The sequence below is a fragment of the Penicillium riverlandense genome (genome assembly GCF_028828495.1).
Source record: "Penicillium riverlandense strain IBT 135883 chromosome Unknown utg000009l_segment0_segment0, whole genome shotgun sequence".
In the NCBI taxonomy this organism is placed as follows: domain Eukaryota; kingdom Fungi; phylum Ascomycota; class Eurotiomycetes; order Eurotiales; family Aspergillaceae; genus Penicillium; species Penicillium riverlandense.
The window spans coordinates 996,650-1,019,061 of NW_026643200.1; the positions used below are offsets into that span (position 1 = coordinate 996,650).

Here is a 22,412-nt window from a genome sequence, read left to right on the forward strand (position 1 = left end):
ATTTAAACCTATTCAAAAAAGGAATACCATAATAGAATGAAGGAGAGAACTACTAATGCTGTCAATGATTGGAGAAAGGAGGCCTGATTATTGAGGGGCAGTTGGTGGAAGGCAGTTGGTGGAAGGAACTCGGCGGGAAGGATGGCTAGCATCTTGGTGGTAATCCTGGTCGACAGAAAAGCGGCCGTTTCTGGCCTCAAAAACGGTCATTTTCGGCGTCAATTCACAGGCCCTTAGAATTCTACTATAATTTTCTGGCCGCAATTCTTCGGCCCCCAAAAAAATTCAGGACTTTCCCTCTGATCGACACGAACTTGCATCATGGCTACTACTGCAGATAGGTTCCAGGCTATTTATGGCCCCTGCGAAATACAAATACCTGAAAACGATCACCAGCAATCAATGTTGTCACGAAAAAGGCTGATTTGATAATTGCAACGATGATCCCCCGTCCACAACCAATGTATGCCCATTGATATAGCTGGCAGCCTGAGACGCCAGAAATACCACCGCGTCGGCAACTTCCTCCGGGTCGGCCAGTCGTCTCAACGGCAAATCACCTAGCATAGCATCCTTAACGGCCGGCGCCTCGTCCAGGAATTTGTCCATCAACGGTCCCGAAACGTACGAGGGAGCAACAGCGTTGATTCTGATACCATTGCGCGCGTTTTCAAGAGCTGCTCTATCGAGTCAGAAATCCACGTGCCGGAATAAACCAAAGAAAGGACCCACCGGCGGTTTGAACCAGCCCTTTGACGGCGTGTTTGGCCGCGATATAATTGCCCACTCCCAGGAACGCCCCTTCGGAGGCCAGCGAGGTTAACAGTACGATTGAACCCCGAGTTTGGTTCCGCCGTTTAGTCGAAACTGGCTCCTGGCTGGTCATTGCCCGGATCACCTCGCGGACGACTAAAAAGCACCCGATATTGTGCACCTCATCCATGCTCCTATATGTTTCTAGGCTCATGTCGCTGATCGGGGTTTGGTTGACAGCAGCGGTCTTGCCTTGGGTAGTCAGAAATCGTTGAGCACGGAGGGAGAATCACGACTTGATTTGCTTACCCCGGCCGTAGTTACGCAGATATCGACGCGGCCATACCGGTCCTTGGCTCTCGCAACCAACGCTTGCACTTGCGCCTCCTCACGGACGTCAACACGATAGGCGGTCGCCTCGTAGCCTTCTCGCCCAGCGACGGTGTAGCTGGACGTGGCGGTTTCTTGGGCTTGAGAGAGATTGATGTCGGCGCAGACTAGGGTGGTGAGGCCTTGCGTGACAAGCGTATAGGCGACCGCGCGCCCAATGCCACTTCCTATAATTCAATTAATCCACTTATCAGTTTGGACGGTGACTTGCGCGAACAGTTGACCGAGTTGGTGTTGGGATCGACGAGGCAGACGAAAACCAGAAAGGAGGACGAAATGAACAGCGTACCAGCACCAAGGACCAGAGCGACACCTTCCACCTGCATCGGGGCTATGTACAGCGGCTTGCTGTGTGCACTTCTGCTGTTGGTGTCAAATTGAGTGTTCTTTAGGCTGGCGCGTCCCAGCTCACACCTTTCGTCAATGTAACCCTAATGGCTGTCATGCATGGTATTTTATGATTCTGGAGTACCCAAAGGGGCCAATACTACTCCCATATACTGCGGCCCGGGTGAAAGGCCTAGGACGTTATCGCCCGTTTTACCAAGGCCAGGGGCTGACCCGTGGGGCACATAGATGGTACATAGATCGACTGGTGTCCTGCTGGATACAGCTTGCATCGACGATCCGCCGAGGGCTAATGCTATATTCGGGTAAGCTTTCTATGTATGCCGGTTACATCGGTGCGGGTGGCTGTCACTAGTCCCCTGTATGGCTCGACACCAAGTGCGTCATCCGACGCAGCCCTCATACTTGGTCTTCATCACGCTATCCAATAATGATAGTTATCCGTTCTCTCGGAGACGACGCATCTTCCACCCTGATCCGCGAGCGATGGGGCATTTTGGCCCCCAAAGGGCGAGATTCGCCGCGGTGCTTAGAGCCAATTAATTCTTTGTCGCCAGCATCTTATTTCAATCCACTGCGATGACCCACGAGAGGTCCGTCCTGCATCGATTAGCCAGCAATCACCCTCACCTCAACATGCCGTGGACGAAAGCCGAGCACTCGCCGAACACCTTCACCCGGCCCCTTGGCCCCAACGAGGTGTTCATCAAGCTGGTCAGTGATCCCGGCCACGCGCTCGGTCGTGAACACTGGGCGATCAACTTCACGGCCACCATCAGTCCTCGCGGGGCATTTGAGGCCTTGTCGGTCTCGCCCGACCTTCTACCAGCCGTCATCCGCTACAGTTGGTTGCATCTGCGCTTCCAACACCCCAGTCTGGCTGCGCATCCTGACTCCTCAAACTCCAACGTCGTCTACACGGTTCCTGACTCTGCCGATGCTCTCAGCGAATGGGCGTCGCAGACCTTTACCGTAGAGGCCGACGCCCAGTCTGCCAACGAGGTGATTCCCACCATTGCACCAGCTGCCGATGCCCGGCTGTACTATGTCCCCAAATCGAGTGAGCTGCTCCTGCACACCGCACACTGGCGCACGGACGGAGTCGGCGGTCTACTTCTCCTCGGCCAGCTGGTGGACCTGATGGTCTCGCACGCCGACACTCTCCTCTCGGGGAAGCTGCCAGACGCGTTCGATTCTCTCCATTGGGGATCGGAGGTCGCACGGCTGGCACCACCCGTCGAAGAGGCCGGCAACATGACCCTCACTGCGACCGATGAGCAGAAGGCTATCGCCCACGAAGCAGTCGGCACGTTTGCCCTGGCAGCGGGCGCCCTCGGGGTGCCCTATACCGGGGATGCATCAACCGTTCCCTCCGGCACGCGGGCCGCCGAGCTTACGTTCTCGCCTCCCACCACGTCCGCAATCGTATCCGCCGCAAAAGCACGCAGCGTCGGGATAACGGCCGCCGTGCATGCCAGTCTGGCCGCGGTCAACTTCCGGCGCGCGATCGCCGAGCACCAGGGCCGCCACTACACCAGCACCATCAGACATTCGCTGCGGCCGTATCTGCCCGAACCGTACTCGACCCCCGCGGCAGCAGCCGGGCTATACACGACCGGCTGGATGGCACGGGTCGACGTCTCCGGCACCTGGTTGGAGAATGCCCGCATGTATCAGTCAGAGTATCAGAAGGGCATCAGCAGCGAGTATGTCCAGGCGCACCGGGAGTATGCGTCCACTTTGGTCGAGGTAATTAAGAACCTACCGACCCCGACAGAGCCGCCCAGCGATATCGATATCAGCAGCCTGGGGATCATGGAGAAATATCTGGAACGCGAATATGGAACCCCGGAGCGCGGTTTTGGCATCATGCATGCCAGTGTGGGCGTGGAAATGCTTTCCCGCCAAGGAGTGATTTTTGTGTGGACGTTCCGTGATCAGTTGACACTGCGGCTGGTGTATAACGAGGCTTTTCACACCCCGGGGCAGATGACGGAGTTTTTACGCGACATTCAGGCGGACCTGCTGAAGCAATTGCAAGTAGCGGAGTAGAAGACTGTTAAATTCTAATAGTCGCTGAGAATATAAGTACAAGGCTTGTACTTGTCCGTTGAGTTGTTCGGTAAACGGACAGCCTCGCCTAAACAATGCCGCGATCGAGTCGACCAAGTGCCGGGAGAGGGCTAATGGGTATGTTATTGTGCATGTTATTGAACTTCAGACTTCTGGAGATATACAGCTTGAATTGTATCGCAAGGAATGCATTGAAATGCATTGCTGGCATCTCCCTCGGCGTTCCACTGCGACACACCTTATCGCACGGCTCATTTGGTAAAATGAGACCGGCGCCTAAGCCGAAAGAGGTAGTACCTATGAAGAGAGATCTCTACAGGGAAGTTGATCCTGGGGAAACCTGAGGGGACAATACGTCATAGCAGCCTGGGTTGTATTTTGATATTTTGGCCAATTTAATGCCTTACCGTCCTGAGCACCGCCCTGTAAATTTACTGTATTCATATGATCCTCTTAAGCTTCGTGGAAATAGAGTCTTTTAATGTATTAATTTTATTTTAAGGGGTTTTCTTTATATTTTACTATATAAATCTCTTACAATGTACAAATTTATAGTACGAATAGCTTCGTTTTTTTTAGAGAGTTTTCTAAAAATAGCTTCATTTCGCATCCCTGCATGTTACGGCCACGGTACAATTGCCCCGTTATTACATGTATTTGGGCCTCGCATGATGCTCCCGATACATTTCCTTTCTTATCGTCAATAATCGCCACGATCGACCACCCATCATGATGTAATCCTTACAGGGATCTATGGGGGTCTGTGGGCCAGGGGAGTATCAGCAACGCCCCCGCCCAACATGACTTCTAGAGGTCAGTGATTACCATTTTTGTGTTAAATTTGATTACTACGTTTACCTGAACTTCGCTTTTGGTACATTTCGCTGCCTAATCCTGAAACATCCGGGACTGAGATCAGGACCTAACACTACATCCCTTACCACCCAGGGATAACGAAATCTTACATAATTTTTTTTTTCATTCGCGAAAATCCTAGCTAAAACTCACAGAACTTAATATTTTATACTCTAAATATATTATAGCTTTTTTTCTCACCGTGCCTCTCCGTTCATATCTCACCACCTAGAACTCTCGCGATATATCTATGTACGTGGTTGGAAACAGGACATGGAGAGCTTCATAGGTTACGTCTGCAAAATCACCAGCACAGAGATAACCGCATCAGACACACCGTTGACAGCACTTGAGCATTGTCGAAACACCAATGGGCTCACATACAACGCCTAAAAGTACAGCAGAAGGCAGACCGGCAACAAACATAAAAGCAGAACCGAGAGACACATGTGCTTGCGATCCGTCAGACACTATCCCGCTCCGAGTCCGATCGCATTGCTTCGGTGGTGGTGTTAAAGTTATGCCTTTTTGGAGCCCCGGAGTAGTGGTCCATGAGGATGGCCTCTCTGTCTTCTTCGAGGGGACGGAATGATCGCTTGCCACTCAGCAAGTCCGACGCAGTTTGCTTGCTCGCAGATAATGACATTGCGCTGGTACTTGGTTGCTTATTCCTGCTCGCAGGCGGCGCCCGAGTTCCATAATATTCGGGAGGCAGACGGACATGAGAGAAATGGGGCCTTCACACTGCACCCAACAGATATATTCGATGGTGCTCCAGGTCAGATCGGCTTCCAAGGCAGAGCCGGCCTTGAGGAGAGTAACGAGCCGACCGAGAGAAACGATGACCACTCTGGCACATGCCAATGCTGGTTAGCAAGCTCCGGATGGTTGGACCGTGTATGATGTGCTCAGGGAACTTACGAGTAACCGCAAACGAAGAGGCCGCTTAGCATGACCTTCTTCGCCTTGGTCATTTGCAACGTCCAGAGAAGTGGCAGCGGGATCAACAGGATGATCACATCTAGGATCGCACTAGGGGCAGCAGTCCCGGTAAAGAATTCCACTGCGTGAAGCATTTGGAGTCGGGAACGGCTTCCCAGGAGGCACGAACGGGCGTGCACTGGAAGGTGGTCGCGAACCAGGATCCGATCAGCCAGCAAACGCAGAGCGTTCCGACCACCCAGAGCGTAGGGCGGACCCAGGTGCCTCCCCGTCTGAGCACTCGATCGTAGAAGCAGAGCACCGATAATTTGGGAAAAGTAATGCATGCATCGTATAAGTAGGCGGCGGCAAAGATAATCTTTGGCCCCTCGAGTTGATTGCTGATGGGTAATGTGGCCGAATGACGACCCAATCCCTGGGAGATCCAGTAGAATATGAGGGCCGATTCGGCGATAATGAAGGGCTATGAGACACAAGGTTACCACTCAATCCTCTGCGTCAAGTCGGGGAAAACGCTCACCAATGTTAGGATGGCAAACACGTCGTCATAACCAAACTTGTGAGTGCGCGACCCCCAGATGGACCAGCAGCGGAGCGCGACGGAGGCCACAGCCAATATGAGCATCACGACACAAAGGGTGATGAGCCCCGGCTGGCGGTTGCCATCAGACTCTGTAGAAGACATGTTCCGACCGCTATCTCTCGGATCTGGAACGAACTATGCCTAATAATGGGCACGAAATGGGTAGTACGAACCAGAGAAAAAAAGGAGAGACGGAAGCAAGAAGGTAACGGACGAAGAACTTCGTTATTGCAAAGAGAAACACCCACGAACGACTTGGCCTGACACGCCACTCCGTACCTTGTTAAGATAGACACAATCCCTGCAGAGTATGCGGGGGCCATTGGTCTCTGCATTAGTCCAATCCAACATGCTATTGTCTCTGAACCCTCCACGGCTGACGATCCCTGGCTTAATCTATCGTTGAGGGCCGGGGAGGTTCATTACATGGCATTACATACGGATTCAATTCGGCACTCCGGAGTACGGATCCCCTCGGTTGGGACTCCAATGGACAAGTTGGTGGTCAGGCAGATCCCTGTTAGGACCCACCACGGCAACATCGCGATACTCTATACATAGTACATCCTGGGTGCCCGCTGAGCCATCCGCCCCCACGACGGACCCGCTAGGTTATACTACGGGGCGAGATCCCTGTTTTGCGCTGGCAAAGTGAAGAAGATCGCCAGCCCAATGAAGATCGCCAGCCCAATTGAATATATCGGTTCGATCCATATGCCCGTGCAATTCTGCCTTGGCCCCTGCTGTTGCATCGAGTGCGGATATCACACCGGACCCACTTTTGCGAGTCATTCTGTCATATGAAGGTGTCCAACTGGGCACTATTCTACACCCGCCCATCACCTTTGTTCATCCTCCGGTCCTGATGTTGGCGCTCGACTTCAAGAATTGTTCCTAGAGCCCTCCATTGGGCGCCAAGGGTCGGACCCCTTGTCCTATGCCCCTGCCAACGCAACCCATGGGTATCTATGGGTCTAGAGAAATAGACGTGGACCGTTGGTCCGATGGCGACCAATATAAATATAAAGGTCTTGCATAATTCAATCCGAATAGGAAGCCTTTTGACCTGCTACTTTGGTGAATTCTATTAGAGCTCGGGCCTATCTAGTATACGGCTCGGCACGAATACATATTCGTAACCTTTGAGATATTCGCATTCGTATTCGTAATTTACAGACCTCTACGAATATTCGTATTCGCAAGGCCAATATTCGTACGAGGCTCCCTTGAGATCCATTAAAAAGAGCATAAACGTGGGTTTCCTATGCTTACAAGTCTGGGGCGAGATATAATGTCGATCATAGTAACTAGAGTAGGGGCTGGAACGTTTCTTTTAACTCCGCTTAGGATATCTATTATTACCGCTAAGGGTCGTTAAAGCCAAAGACTATCTAGGATGTTATGCTATAGATGTGTATGATAATATTTAATCTCTAAGAGTGCAAAATCGGATAAAACGTTAAGAGAGACTTCAAATGTTATATTTTGATTGAGTAAGTACGTCAGCATATGATGATTTTCGCGGTCTCTAAAAATGTCTCTCTGGCATAGGAGTCTGAGGTTGTAGTAAAAATGCAGTATAGTCCTGTGTGTCTGGCCAGTTTATCTGGGTTTTTTCGTCGTTAATTAGAGTAGTGGTTTTCGGTCAGAGTAAGGTCCTTGAGAGCGTTAGGGTAGTGATGGCAACGAGTTACATTGACATTTGTTTTTGCCGGAGAATTTCGGAACCGATTCTCGAAGGAGCGCGGCATGGTATATCGAGCAGAGATTCTAGAAGCCGTTATTGAAACCGTAGCTATCGAAAAATTCTTGTATGACCGTAGCAAGGGATCCCTATCTAGAGACCGACGTATATTAGTATTACAAACAAGCTTGCCGCAAGAAGAGCATGTGGTACCTCTACTAGCAAGTGCTATTCTATTCTCAAAACGAGCTACGGACAACCGAATGTCTGATAGGGAAATCTCGAGTGGGAACATGTCCGAGGCAAGGGCGTATAATTCTTTCTCTTGTCGTAGGAAGCCTGCTCCTCTGAACTTAGCTACTCGAATAAATTAACGGTCGGGTAGAAAGAACTTCTATATAAGTAGCGGAAATCAATAGGCGGTTGAACAATTAATGATCTTCTAAACCTATAGTCGAAACAACGTATGACGCTAGCTAGAGTAGGGAAAGGGTTCCGATCGTTATAAGAAGGGTAATAAGAGACATTCTAAAACTGTACAACTTCACAACCTGTATAGCGAACATTAGGTGAGTATGTCGGGATTGGAACATAGTAGCTCAAGTAGGGACGTGTTGTGTGCATAGGAAAAAAACATGCTAGTCGACAAGCGGGGCACCGCGGCGGTTAGATAGTTGTAGATAGACGTACTTAGCGCCTATAAGTATAATAAGGCCGGCTAGATAACATTGCGGAATGGTAACACGAAGGAGTGTAGAGGGGTAAAGCCTATTAATGATATAGTGACAAGAGATATTAGTGGTAACACATAATAGAGCGTCGTAGTAAAGCGATGACTAAAGAGTAAGATACGAAGCAATCATAGAAGGATAACGTGTAGAAATATGTAGACGAAGCCCTACAACCCTAAAGCTAAGACTATCTAATCCGAAGAAGGCATGTCTTACGCAGGTATAGGCGCGAAATAGGGCGAATGGGCGGCGCGCGTGGCAAAATGGCCTATACGTAGTTAAGCCACGTCTTTTTGTATACGTCTCGCGCACATGTACATCCGTGTTGATTAAAACCCTTCCTCTTACTTTGTTCGTTTTAGGGTATAACGTAAAGTACGGTACTTTACGGCAAATATTTAAGACGTATGTAACCTCTATGCCCCTTCCCTAGGTCGTAGATATTTACCTACCTACTGCCTGGTGTATCGTGCAAGGTAGTCATATGGCACTAAGACTACCCCCTTCTAAGTTACATTTTATTCGTGATATGATATAGAGCCATTCGCTAACCACGTCTCAAATAGCTAAAGCTAAATGTAGCGAGCGTACGATCAAAAATATTCGTAGAAACATACAGCAATTTAGAAATATTCACGCCCCCCTAAATCGAATCGGTCGGAGATGAACCGAAATACTATCGATGCTAGAAGTACTATGCGATTACTAACTCGAGAGACCCGCCCTCTACTTAAACGAGACGGCCGGCTTCCTCCGATGAATTCTAGACGCTAGTAACCACCTTAGTATCCGGAGGGCCCTTATGTCTAAGGGTTAGTCAAAATAATAGACAGATAGGACTATCTGGAAGGTTACGATAGCGAGCGTGAAGCATATTAGGAGAATTATAACACTATCGTCGAAAAGAGCCTAGATGTCGATCGGTGAAAGGTGTCTTCTTATGTGAGGTTGTAAGTATTGATTTAATCATATGGAAAGTAGATTTTCTTATTTTAGGCATCTAACTTTGGTATTGTGTCTAGATGAACGTTTAATATGCCGAGAAATACGTAGCGTTGTTTCGCTGTGAGGTCTTCTGACAACTCAAAATATTATTAATTTGAAGCGAGAATTTATTTGATTGACTACTTAGGGAGTTAGAGATACTATGAAAATAAAAATAGACGTTCTACTAATAGGCCGATTAATGCTAGGTCCGTATTTAAGCCAAATGTTATCACGTGTAGGCCGTGGGTGATGATCTCCTGCGTACACCAGGTTTAGCATAATACCACTCCGCACCGAAACGTATCTATAAATACGGGATTAACCACATCGGGATCTGTGGATCATGTGACTAGAGTTCGACAAAGCCCCTCTGTGTTTATGGCATAGAAGGCAATTACGGGTCGCGACTGTAGCCCCTAACGCCTACGTCATCTTTCCTCCTTCCATTTCCCTCGCGCGTCCTCGAGTTTAGTCCGGTTTTCTTTGCATAGGTTACAATGTCTTGTATGATCTCGTTGCATCTGCGGTACTCCGCAACTGATTTAGAAAATTCGAAACATCCTTCTCATAAAGCTTGGTCTAAGAGCCTAGTGATGCTGCGAGATCTACAAAGAGGAGTTAACGGTCCCCTCAACCCACGCAGCTATTGCTGCGTGGATCAAGATGATCTCAAAAATGTCTTCTATCTTTGGGGTAAGTCCGTCTTGTCTTATACGTTGAATTTCGGTAAATCTAAGTTTGACCGACTGTAGAGGAATGCCCGGACAACATATTCAGGGCAATCAAGGCCACCTGTACATCTGAGGCGTCGGAATTGGGTCGACGACTGTCACCACTTCTGGAAAGACCGCTGTCCGAATATCCTATCTGGAGACTTGAGGAGCAGCTGCGGATGATGCATCGATTGGACTTTCCCTACTCGTGCTTGGAGCTTCTCTTTGTTCATAATGGAAAGCGTCCTCTATGGCTCCCTACATTCCTTGACGCCTATGCGCCCGGAGGATCGAATAGTGGCTTGTACTATGTTCCAGTCAATCGCCAAGGCCATAACTTCTTGGAAAGGTCCAATGGATACACTAGTTTCTATTGCATCGAGTGGAACACCTTCGAACGGCGTGAAGAGGTATTTACGGAGCCGGCCTTGAGACAGGGGATGAAGCAAATGTACAAGGAGGAGCGACAGCCGATTCTACAGGCACTTGGGAAAACGGAGGAGGAGCTTACCTGGGAAGAAGACCTCCAGATTTTTATTGAGTCTACGGGGCCGGAAAAAGTCCAGAGGCATTTCGTGCATGCTACGCTAGTGGATGATCAATATTTGGGATTGGATAACAGAAAGAAATTACCCTGTGTGATCTTGTAACTGAGCTAGATTAAGAACATGATTGTAGTCCGGTGTCTCCTCCATTGGTGTTTGTGCCGATTGGTCTCCCTAAAGCGTAATCGCACTAAGAGTCTCGAAACGTGTAGCACTGAAGAGAGTACAGAAGCCGATAAAGTTGCGTGTGGAAATACATCGCAGAGCGTCACGATAAAAGGAGGGTCAATGAGCAGCATGCGAAGCAATCAGAAAGGCCGAATGTGCAGAAACATGCATAGGAAGCCCTAGAACCCTAAAGGCCAAGGAAAACTAGACCGAAAAAGGCAACACAGGGGCGAATGAGTAGCGCGCGTGGCAGTAGAGGTCCTACGTAGACAAGGTCCTTTTTTTCGCGAGTCTTTTCGCAGATTTTCGCGGACGCGCACGTACATGCACGTTGATTAGTTCCCTTCCTCTCACTGCGTTCGTTTCAGGGCATTGGAATTACAGTACCTCACTGTAACAGTTCATAGTTAACAGAACGGGTTGGCGTCGAACGGTAGCTTGGTATTAAACTAACCTCTTGCAGCTTGTCAAGTCTTTGCATCTCTGCGAGAATCCGAGGATCCGGTTTGAATTGGAGGTCTTTCATTTCGATTGGTTGTAGAAGATGGAGCCCTTTGCGCGTACGTAGTCTGGACAATTGCACGTAGGTTGAGCAGAATTTCTGGTGGCGGTCTGGACCGCGCATCGTCGGGTCATCTTTAAGATCCAGGATCGCTGAGTCAAGCGTGGAGCCCTGCACTTTATAGTCTGTGAGGCAGAATGCCGGCGTCATAGGTACAGTACCTGTTTCCGTCGGACCGACCCTACAGACGATACCCGCTTTGGGACCCGATTAAGGTCGCTTGGAATGAGATTGGGGTTCAGGATAATCCAGATAGTTGCTCTGGGAGTCTTTCCGGTATCAGTGAATTTCTAGAGACGTGGTACGACGGAAAGCATCAAGCGGTATATCACGCGTATAGCCTAGAAGGCATTCCCGTGGTGACAGAAGCAGCCGCACCGTGTTGAGTTTGCAGCAAGCGACTCTAGTGGAAAGAAGACTACCACCTCCGTACTCTCTCGGATGGTCACCGCTTCATGGCACGTAAGGAGGCTATCCTCGCCGCTGGTACTCTACGGACTTTCCAGGTCCTCATGCTATCTGGAATTGGTCCCGCCACTACACTCTCCGAGCATGGGATTTCAACTATCATCGATGTGCCACACGTTGGCAAAAGCCTGACAGATCATTTCGCGCTCTTCCAGCTATACAGGTTACGAAACCCAGAGCGGGATCTCGTGTTGGGGAGTCCGCTCCTCTCTGAGCCGGCATTTATGAAGGGCATGCCCACAGATTGGGTGATTAACCAGGACGTACTGGTCCATATTCTCGAGCCAACAGTGCGCAATTATAACGCGTGATCGTGTTCAATATCAGACGAATCTATCTTGAAGCCCGGCCGACCACTTGTTGAAACGATGATGGTTTACGCACCAGCGGGTGTTCCTAGCGTTCCTATAGACGGCAGCCACATTGTGACCTCCGTGATGCTACTTGCTTCAAGCTCTCGAGGAAGCGTTAGTATCAGGTCGTCATCGCCTATGAACCCTCCATTGGTTAATCTAATTACCTTGACACCGAAGCGGATCGTGTCACCCTCATATCGGGCTCGTCGCATGATGCAGGCTTTGTTGAATATGCCTGCATTGAGCAATTATATGGAGGCCGAGGTGCCTCCTCTCGGAATGCATAAGTTGACACCCGAATCACCAGATAGTTTGTTTGAAGCACGAATCCGTGCGACTGGTTTAGCACATGCTCATCCGGCGGGTACTGCTACGATGGGCAAGGTAGTTGATCCGGACCTCCGTGTCTATGGAGTTGATAATCTTCGAGTTGTTGACGCTAGTGTGTGCTTCCAGTGAGCATCGGTGGTCATCCCTAGGCCACTCTTTATGCGGTAGCTGAGCAAGTCGTTGATATTATACTTCAAGCCCGAGCACAAGAATAACGCAGCAAATGTATAAAATTTATGGGTTTCGGGAGTGGTTATTGTGGTATAGTCCGAACGTGGCTTAATATATATCACCACCTGCGCTGCAAATTGCCAATGCATTTAGACTATGTCTTTCTTGGAACTTCACTGGTCTCCTCCTGCATTCAACGTGTAATACTTAAATATAACAACAACGCTACTCGGGTTATTGCTATGTTCAGGTGTGTGGTGTTTGCAGAGGGCCGGGAAAACGTTTAACCAGATGTTAGGCCGCCCGCCAAGTGGCCATGTGTCTTAACCTCTGCTGCACTTAATGCCCATAAACACTTCAGGTCACGTCTAAATTATGGTATATATACCTGGGGTTAATCTCTAATACCCAAAGTCGATGAAATCGATCAAAAAATGGACAAAGAAGATCATCCATCCAAAAGCGACCGTGGATGAACCTGAGGAGGCACCCCCTCCGCTCCCATTTCTCAACACCCCGGCCATACCACCACCAACAGAAGCCTGCAAACAGTCTTATCCCAACAACTACGGCCTCTTCGGACGACTCCCGCTGGAAATCCGGCAAGAGATTCAGGTGTTTGCATTTGGCCAGCGCACCCTCCATGTGGATCTGAGGTATGGTCCGCTGTACCCGCCCCAGGCTCAAACAGAAAATAAATTGCGCCCTGATCACGTTCAACAATCCACCTGGCGATGGTTTAGCTGCGAGTGTTATCGCTGGACGAAGCTGTCCGATGCGTTTGTTGCGCATCAGAATGTACGCCCCCCGTTTGATGATCACTGTGTGCCGACACGCTTGTATTCGCGTGGATATACGGGACCCCCGTGCCTACGGGCTGCTCTATCGGGATAATGGGATGGTTGCTTGCTTGTCATATGGCGTAAATCCCCGTATTCCCTGATATGATTGGTATTGGTTTACTAATATTGATATAGGTATCAAGATGGAATGGAAATTCTATTCACGACGAATACATTCCACTTCTCCGGCCTAGAGCTCCAACAGAACTTGTCTCGATTGCTCCCTCCCCAAAGGCTAGCGAGTATCTCCTCTCTAGTCCTGATCTGGGATCTAAAAAAGCCCCGTCAAAAGTACTACAGTGAGAAAAATAACCTGGTCGGTGTACTCTGGGAGAGGGCCGTCACGGCATCCCCCGAACCGCCGTCTGGGGCTGATTCAACACTTCACGAGTTATGCCGCATAGTCCCAGAAACCTTTCCTAATCTTCATCACTTATATATCTCCTTGCAGAGTCATATCGCACCACCGGAGCCGAAGATCTTTGAAGATCCTGTGGGCGAGGTGGAGAGGGTTATCCTGAGTCCGATTGACGAAGTGGTACGGGCTTTGGGACCGGGGAGGGATGTTAAGATTGCTATCCAGCTTGGGGGGTGGCAGGCTATTTGGCGACGGCGGTTGAAACGAAATCCGGGAGAGGTGATTGTCAAGTTTGATGAACGATCCGGGAGTCGACTTTGGAAGGGGCTTGGTGACGCCACTGGCCAGCCAGAATTGGGATATTGGTTGTGCGCGGGGTGGGACGATATTGATCGTATGGGGCCGGTATTCTACGGTGATGTGGATGTATGGGGTGAAGAGATATCAGAAAATTATGTATCTACACATGGATAGCAGCGGTGGCTATTTTTGGGGAGGGGTATTAGGGCGAGGACAGCAAGATAGAGTACCGCGGTGGGGGGCGGAAGCCATGTATACAGTACCATTGTGTAATTTTACGTAGCAAGATACAGTACTATACGCGGTGCATATTACGGTGTCCCTCACTTTAATGCGACCCGCTCAATAAATGATCCGCGCTAACGCCTTGGCAGTGGGGCCAGGAAAGAGTTTCTCAGTGTATATTGGTCAAGGCGATTTCGAGAACGACTGTATAAGGATTAGGATCTAGAATTCTTCATTGGCAAGGGAATAAAGATGGGAATTGCTCGACGGTTCGTAGATGATATTAGCGCTAGGCTAAGAACGTGAAGAAAGCAATCCCTATTTATGAAGTAATTTAGATAAGAGCCAGGTGCTTATTTAGGAGTTGTGGCGTTGTCTAGAACTTCGAAATAGTTGTCATACACGTTATATAGTGCGCCTTTAGATTATTGTGGCGAAGAAACTACCGCACGTCAATATTAGGAAAATTCAATTGGCTTGAGGCGTATCGGGGATGGTGTTGAATGTATCCGTCTCACACTGCACCTTAGAGCGAAGACGGAAGCTAGCCGGAATATCTCATAACCTCAGCGTTTTATTCTCGCCCAGCGGGTTTGGTTGTCGAAAAAAATATCTTTCTTCGCCTTTCATGCGCTTGAGGCCCAGTTTTCGGAGGTCGGAAAAAAATGCGAAGGCAGCGTCGAACGTCTCAGGATGGGTCTAGCCATCCCTTTTCACAAGGCCTTCAATACTATCGAAAAAGTCTTAAACCTCATTCCATCCCTCTGTTTCAACTAAATGGTGACTTAATTCCTCCTTGGTGAAGTGATAGGGGCAATCGCCTTGAATACCCATTTCTTGTCAATGCCTAGGTGTACGGTTAGCCAAACCCGATATCAGAGTCATGAGTTATACTTTCCACATTGATAAGCGCCTCTCGAAAAGACACGATTGCATCATCCCAGGTATTCCTAGCTAGTTCGACAATAAGGCGTCTTGTCTTTCCATGGTCTAGATAGAATGCTTTGCCTCGCACAGGGTTGCGTTTCTCGGTTTCTAGTAGGTAAAGATGGAAAAGAGTGGACATAAATATCTGCCTTTTAATCCGCATTTGCTGCTCAGAATCTAGATCCTCAAAATTGTCTGGACGCTTGAGTAGAATGCTGCCTTAATAATCCACGAGTAGAGATGGCTGCGCTTGAAGGAAGAGCGGACTAGCCCACGAGCCGTGCTAATCGATGATGGCCGTTATAGAATTGTCTTCGACAAAAAAGTTGGAGGAGGGAAGGTCGCAATGCCATAGTGTCGAGCGATTTAAGACAGGATCAACGTCCATGAGGCATGAGGCAATAGTCAAGTATTTTGGAGTATTTCCAGATGTGCTGGTGGACTGTTTTGGGCCAAAGAAACCAGCATAACCTCATCTGACGGCTTCGAAACGGCATACTTTTTTATCCACTCCACTTCGCGCAAGCCGATACTCGTCGCATAATCCTGGGGAGTTGACCTTAGAGACAACTAGACATTAGATATTCACGGTAGGAAACACCTACAAGGACCTCGTGATATATTCATAGTAGAACGCTCTTTTTCCTGGAAAGCCCTGTCAACAGAAGGGCCGATGGTGAACTTTTTAGAGACATGCTCTTTTAGTTCAACGGAGCTCTCACTCGTGATCTGGGCCGGTACCGCACCATCGATTTGATTTGTTCGGCCACAAATTTGGGGGTTATATGCATCATTTAACATCCAGATTAATTGGCAATCAAGTTCTAGTAATACCATGAACAATAAGAAATGATCCCAGTGTCAAGATTCATACAGTATCACAGCAGTACCTTGAATTTTATTCAGCAGGCGGTCTAGGCGGTCTTGGTTGGATGATGACCTTGGAAGTAACTAAGGCGTTCGTGAAAAAGACATAGGGTCACAGGGTTGTATGTCTGACCAAGTCTGTACCCTGCCACTGCCTATTATTATTTATTGCGCTGCCTTGCAATATCTTTCTGCAATCTCAGCAACTGAGTCTATCGCGTTCTTGAAACGGGTGAGTGTGCTTTGATGTTACTAGTTCACTGATTGACGGGCGTAGAAGTTAATGTTTTAACAGCAACCGCTAATCCATACGACTGATAGGCGAAGCGGTCCTTCTTGCTCGGTCGATTTTACTCTCTTCCAAGACGTTTCGTACAGTACTTATGAGAATTAACTAGAGAGAGTCTCACTGCGGGACGTGAATGGTAGCTATACGGGCTAGGGGCACCCATTCTGCTCATGGACTCGAGGAGAGCTCTAGTAGTTCGAATACCCTGCGCAAATAGGCTGTTTGGCGTGAGGGGAGCCCTAGGAACTGACAGGGTCAAAGATAGAAGCAGATCTAGGCCATTTGATAACCCTGGACCCAAGAAACATGGACTGAAAAAGCTTTAGGCTTGACAAAGATAGTAGACTTTATTAAATAATAATAATAACCCACCGAGCCGATAAGTCGTGATGTGGGTCCGACCTGCATGGCGTTTTGAGTCAGGTTCTCCGTCCCAAGTCCCAACAAGGGTCCGAATCTCCTATGAAGGAAAGTATGAGACATCCATGCACATACCCAGTCCACGATCCTAGGGCAGACCTAAGCGCCGCAAGGCTCCCCGAGCAAGACGCTCACTGTAGACTGGAGTGTATTCGAAGCCACAATATCGAGATAGCCATCTCCGTTGAAGTCACCTACTGCAACACCCCACGGGTTGTTCCCCACGTCGAATGTGGCCTGCGGCTGGAAGCTCCCCGATCCAGTCCCTAGCAAGACGCTCACTGTATTTTCGATTGCACTCACAGTCACAATATCGAGATAGCCATCTCCATTGAAGTCGCCCACTGCAACACCTTGCGGCGAGTTATCTACGGGGAATATAGCCTGCGGCTGGAAGCTCCCTGATCCAGTCCCGAGCAAGACGCTCACTGTACCGTAAGTATTCGCAGTCACGATATCGAGATGGCCATCTCCGTTGAAGTCGCCTACTGCAACACTCCACGGATAGATCTCCACGTCGAATGTGGTCTGCGGCTGGAAGCTCCCCAATCCAGTCCCGAGAAAGACGCTAACTGTATAGCCGTCACCATTCGTAGTCACGATATCGAGATGGCCATCCCCGTTGAAGTCGCCCATTGCAACACTGTACGGAGCGTTCCCTACGTCGAATGTGGCCTGCTGCTGGAAGCTCCCTGATCCAGTCCCGAGTAAGACGCTCACTGTATTGCCGTGATAACTCGTAGTCACAATATCGAGATGGCCATCTCCGTTGAAGTCGCCTACTGCAACACCGTACTGATTGTTCCCCACGTCGAATGTCGCCTGCGGCTGGAAGCTCCCTGATCCAGTCCCGAGTAAGACACTAACTGTATTGCCGCCACTATTCGCAGTCACGATATCGAGATGGCCATCCCCGTTGAAGTCGCCTACTGCAACATCGTTCGGAGAGTTCCCCACGTCGAATGTAGCCAGCGGCTGGAAGCTCCCTGATCCAGTCCCGAGTAAGACGCTCACTGTATTGATGTAGTCACTATTCGCAGTCACGATATCGAGATGGCCATCCCCGTTGAAGTCGCCTACTGCGACACTAAGTGGTTCCCCCCGCGTCGAACTGGGCCTGCGGCTGGAAACCTGGGAAACTTGTACATATGCAGGCGCCTGATGAGCAAGTTGATACAGCAGAGCACTGTAAAACTGTGAGTATATATCTCCCTAGCAATAAAAAATCATCCTAACTTACAACATTGCCACACTTCCCACAATTATTGTTGTCCGAGTTAAGAGAAGGACAGGTGCCATTGCAAGGACCTAGACCAGAGTTCTTGCATATACAGGCGCCTGATTTGCAGGTCGATCCAGAAGGGCACTAGGGAAATGTGAGTATATATCTCCTTAGCAAGAAGACCATCATCCTAACTTACAACATTGCCACACTTCCCACAATTATTGTTGTCCGAGCTAAGCGAAGGACAGGTACTATTGCAAGGAGCTAGACCAGAATTCGTGCATATACAGGCGCCTGATCTGCACGTCGTTCCAGTAGGGCACTGAGGAACTATGAGCATTAATCCCCTTAGCAATGAGTACATTGCTTGGACTTACTACATTGCCACATTTCCCGCAATTATTGTGGTCAGTATTAGTTTGAGCACAAGAACCAGAGCATAGGTTTTCGCTCGCGCTTGTTTTGTGAGGTCCACATATATAACAAGGTCCTGTTCCGAGTGCTGCAAGCGCTATACATGAGAGGGGCTGCGTGTGGGATATTCTGTGTACACCACTGTAGACAGAGATCCCTGCCCTGAGCCAAGCTCGGAGCTACCATGTGTAGGATCAATCAGCGTGAGCTCATGTTCATGCTACGGGAAGGCGTACCGAAGGATGTTAGGACGAGAAGGGCGAGGACGAGTTGGGCCATTGGATATGCTGCTTTCTTAATCTGCCAGTGTGGCAAAGATAGGGTAGGGCACGGGAAGATTACGCAAAAAAAAAAAAAAAAACCAGAGTGGAAAAGTAAACAGGTGGACAAGTTCGAGGCTTTTATTTGACCTAAGTCTTGTGCATATGTCGCTGGCATGGTGGCTTACAACTCGACAAATATCTGCCGCGTCTAGAGTCCCACTAAGAATGTGGTTGTAAACACAAGAGACATTACATTTAACGAAAATAACCCTTGGTGGTGCTACTTGTATATGTCTCTGGAATGGTGGCTTACAACTCGACACATATCTGTCGCGTCTGGAATCCCACCAATAATTTGGTTAACACAAGAAGCATTACATTTAACGAAAATAAGCGTGGCTGATGCTATAGCGCGGAATAGCTCATAGTCATATCCATGTTAGCTAGCAAGGCTTAAGGGTTTAATCTACCGTATTTAGCTTTCGTCTGTCTTTGACGACTCCTTTTATTAGCCGTTCGAGATCTTCCTTTCACTGTCAGTATAAATTTAGAAGAAGATGGCTTAATCTTTTCAGACAGAAAACTTGAGGATTTATATACACGTCCAGCATCCAGATTGATTGGAAATCAATTTTGGTAATTCAGTAGAGGACAGGAAGTGGTCGCACCAGTTTCGGGACGCACTGCACCGGAAAGGAGGTTTGGGGAGTATAGTGAAAGTCGAAAACAGATTCCCCCTTGCACACACACGCTTTGTCTCTCGGCCTGTACCCGAAACCACTCTAACCCGTATTGGGTTACTCTGTAAACAACCCCAGCGTAACCGTATCGGGTCTCAGAACGTATTGGATTTCAGCGCGCCATGGGTAATGGTAAAATACTGGAAATCTCTATAGAATTATCTAGGCAGGGTTCTCGAAGGGGGTGGGGGAGATCTGGCGATCTGGCTTGATCCATCCCCTTTCTTCCTTATCCCACACTGCCTATCAAGACTGTAGAAGCGTCCCGCAGGACTATCCCTTATTTGCCCCTGTGCGCTCACCAGACGTGCCTTGCTTAAGAGTCTACTTAATGTATTCTAGTAACAACGAAATCGATGACCGCGTCTCCCGGCTCTAACCATGCCTGATCCGCAGGATCCCACCCCATATCCTCCCAGCTGCGTAACCAGGCCTGTGCCTCCCACATCGAGCCCGTCTCGGCACCGACCTGGTTCCACATCTTCGCGAAGGATACCGGATTATGACGCCACTGAAGAACCTTAAGTGTTGGATTGATGACTTCCTTTGCCTCGACATTGCCAATCTGGTACCCCACCACCAGAGCGCCTGATCTCGTGAAGGCCACCAACTTCTTCGCAGCTTCAAGCTGGTCCTTCCAGCCCCACTGATGCATCACGGCTGAGATAGAAATGATATCGACACGGCCCTTTAGCGCCTGTAGTGCCGGATTCTTCTCTGACGACAGAATATCGGCTTGGATAAAGTGAGCGTCGAAACGAACCCGATCGCGATACAGCGCGTAGCCTACGTCCCAGTGGCTAACAATGTCGACGCCGTACAGGTTCGCCGACGGTGCACCATCAAACACGAGGCGACGCATGTCGCCACCAAGGAAACAACCAACGTCCATAAACGTGGCGCTGGAGCGCAAGCGTTGCAGAATAGTGGGATAGGCCGGGGAGCGGGAGATAAAGGGGACTAGCCAGACGCCCAAGCCGGTGCACGGGTAGGAGCGAATGGCCCATGCTTGATCGCGCTACAGATGCGTGAGAACTCTTCTTTTTGGCTTTTTTGAATGAGAGGTCGAAAAGGACGGGGTACGTACGATCTCGTGCACATGTTGCGATTGCTGGTCCCGAGGCACTTTACTGTAGGTCTCAAGTAACTGCCGCGTCTAACTAGGCAGGTTAACTCTCGACACTCTCCTTGCAAGGAAAGGTGGACATAATATTGCTCTTACCTCCGGAAGTAGATGCTTATCAATACTCTGAAGATACCACGGGTATTCTCCTTTATTCCGGCCGGATTTAGCATATCCAGGCTCAGAGTACGCTGGGGTTTGCTGGGGAGATGACATTTCTGGTGGTTGTTCCAGCTGCAAAGATATCTTGAAAATAAGAGGAGTCCCAATCTGAGGGTCTACTGATGACAATTGACTGATAACTGGCCGATCCAGTGTGGAGGCTGGACGTCAGCCCCGCTGATGGGAACCTCCGGTGGGAGTGTATTCGGCTTTCATGTAATTTACACTATCGTACGTAATGCAATCGTCCTGGAGTAAAAAAAGAAAAGGTCTATCCTTAGACGATATTACGACTTGCCCGATTATGGAGTAGCGTGGTTTCGGATACGAGCCTAGAAACAATGCGTGTGTCTCCATAGGGGAAACTGTTTTCGACTCTCACTGTACACAGGGGATCGGAGCGAGATCAAGTTGCACAAACTTCTATCGCTAGGCCAGCGTGCCGAAAATGGCCTCTAGCACTTTCTTCTTTTGCACCAACCACATCAATACACCATTCCAGAAAGACATCAAATCCTTAGTCAGGATTTTCTTCAAAGTAACCCTAGTAACGTTTAATGAAGCTTTTGAGCTCGGAGAAAAACTCCTCGGTCGGGTTTAGGCCCGGAGAGTAGGGCGGTAGATAAACCACTCTCACTCCCGCCTCCGTACACATCTGCGATATCCGCTTAGAATGGTGAAATGACGTATTGTCCATAACTAGAACGGATTTAGGCTCAGGCCATCTTCCGCAATGCTAAAGAAGCAGAGCGATAAAGTCCTCGAATGCAGTAGAATCGGTTGAACCCCGGAAGACACACGATAGAACGATCCCATCCTAGGCATACGCAAGTAGTATCTAATAGCGCTAGTCGCGATGGAACTGTGATACTTGCATAGGGGCCTTACTAAGTAGTGACCAACCTGTCCGTCTGAACCTAACCCTTTTATTACAACTAGATTCGTCAACGTAAACTAGGTGATACGATTGAAAATCTGATAAATTATGCAAATAACATTCTCACAAATCGACATTTTGCTCTCTAGCTTACTAGCGAGCGGTCTTTTTGGACCATCCTTCAGCGATAAGGGCTCTTCTAATGCTAGATGTTGTTACTAAGACCTAGAATTCATCCTAGAGGAATAGAGCCATCTTATCTAGGTAGAGTCTGGGCTTTGCATATAGGTGATCGTAGAGGGCTTCCATCATCAGCGGTGTTATGGTTCGTCTCCGGCCTATTCGAGTAAGAGGTGCGCGGACGCTTCCAAAATGGCGCAAGTTTCTGCGAATATTTATGATTGTAAGCTTGCTGCATTTAGCTTCTTTAGCCATTTGAGAGGTAGTGAGGGACTGGCTCTCTATCATATCACGGATGAGATACAGCTTTGAGAGGGGGAGCCTTGGAGCCATGTTGCATGTCTCAACCGTGGATGACACTTGAGAGTCAGAAAGGAGGACGCATGTGGGCTTGGGAGGCGGACAGCAGCGAAACGATGGCACGCAGGCAGCAGTGTATAGTGTCAGTGCAATTATCCACCTGGTAATTTACAATATGATCCAGCTGCTGCATTCCTAGCGCTTACTCAGCTAACCGCCACTGTCTATTATGGAAACTGGC

General features: G+C 49.0%; 9 protein-coding genes across 9 annotated transcripts; 4 read left to right on the plus strand and 5 right to left on the minus strand.

The window, feature by feature from the left end:
• Positions 1-408: 408 nt before the first annotated feature.
• On the minus strand, positions 409-1,469 carry N7474_010672 (SDR family NAD(P)-dependent oxidoreductase; the record flags this gene model as incomplete). The annotated part of the gene is made up of 4 exons (XM_057202082.1): positions 409-677; positions 733-1,000; positions 1,063-1,310; positions 1,433-1,469. The coding sequence occupies 4 exons, from the start codon at positions 1,467-1,469 to the stop codon at positions 409-411; spliced, it is 822 nt and encodes a 273-aa protein (XP_057048353.1).
• Positions 1,470-2,127: 658 nt separating this feature from the next.
• N7474_010673 (uncharacterized protein) lies at positions 2,128-3,543 on the plus strand (the record flags this gene model as incomplete). The annotated part of the gene is made up of 1 exon (XM_057202083.1): positions 2,128-3,543. One exon carries the CDS (start codon positions 2,128-2,130, stop codon positions 3,541-3,543), a length of 1,416 nt encoding a protein of 471 aa, XP_057048354.1.
• Positions 3,544-4,882: 1,339 nt separating this feature from the next.
• On the minus strand, positions 4,883-6,046 carry N7474_010674 (uncharacterized protein; the record flags this gene model as incomplete). Its single annotated transcript, XM_057202084.1, has 5 exons — positions 4,883-5,069; positions 5,141-5,269; positions 5,341-5,451; positions 5,559-5,824; positions 5,882-6,046. The coding sequence occupies 5 exons, from the start codon at positions 6,044-6,046 to the stop codon at positions 4,883-4,885; spliced, it is 858 nt and encodes a 285-aa protein (XP_057048355.1).
• A 3,893-nt stretch (positions 6,047-9,939) lies between these two features.
• On the plus strand, positions 9,940-10,709 carry N7474_010675 (uncharacterized protein; the record flags this gene model as incomplete). The annotated part of the gene is made up of 2 exons (XM_057202085.1): positions 9,940-10,039; positions 10,099-10,709. The coding sequence occupies 2 exons, from the start codon at positions 9,940-9,942 to the stop codon at positions 10,707-10,709; spliced, it is 711 nt and encodes a 236-aa protein (XP_057048356.1).
• Positions 10,710-11,160: 451 nt separating this feature from the next.
• On the minus strand, positions 11,161-11,484 carry N7474_010676 (uncharacterized protein; the record flags this gene model as incomplete). Its single annotated transcript, XM_057202086.1, has 1 exon — positions 11,161-11,484. The coding sequence occupies one exon, from the start codon at positions 11,482-11,484 to the stop codon at positions 11,161-11,163; it is 324 nt and encodes a 107-aa protein (XP_057048357.1).
• A 305-nt stretch (positions 11,485-11,789) lies between these two features.
• On the plus strand, positions 11,790-12,617 carry N7474_010677 (uncharacterized protein; the record flags this gene model as incomplete). The annotated part of the gene is made up of 2 exons (XM_057202087.1): positions 11,790-12,092; positions 12,147-12,617. The coding sequence occupies 2 exons, from the start codon at positions 11,790-11,792 to the stop codon at positions 12,615-12,617; spliced, it is 774 nt and encodes a 257-aa protein (XP_057048358.1).
• A 459-nt stretch (positions 12,618-13,076) lies between these two features.
• Positions 13,077-14,333, plus strand: N7474_010678 (uncharacterized protein; the record flags this gene model as incomplete). Its single annotated transcript, XM_057202088.1, has 2 exons — positions 13,077-13,315; positions 13,637-14,333. 2 exons carry the CDS (start codon positions 13,077-13,079, stop codon positions 14,331-14,333), a joined length of 936 nt encoding a protein of 311 aa, XP_057048359.1.
• A 2,653-nt stretch (positions 14,334-16,986) lies between these two features.
• Positions 16,987-18,186, minus strand: N7474_010679 (FG-GAP repeat domain-containing protein; the record flags this gene model as incomplete). Its single annotated transcript, XM_057202089.1, has 2 exons — positions 16,987-18,073; positions 18,128-18,186. 2 exons carry the CDS (start codon positions 18,184-18,186, stop codon positions 16,987-16,989), a joined length of 1,146 nt encoding a protein of 381 aa, XP_057048360.1.
• Positions 18,187-19,857: 1,671 nt separating this feature from the next.
• N7474_010680 (class I SAM-dependent methyltransferase) lies at positions 19,858-20,868 on the minus strand (the record flags this gene model as incomplete). The annotated part of the gene is made up of 3 exons (XM_057202090.1): positions 19,858-20,547; positions 20,617-20,685; positions 20,752-20,868. 3 exons carry the CDS (start codon positions 20,866-20,868, stop codon positions 19,858-19,860), a joined length of 876 nt encoding a protein of 291 aa, XP_057048361.1.
• Between the last annotated feature and the right edge of the window lie 1,544 nt (positions 20,869-22,412).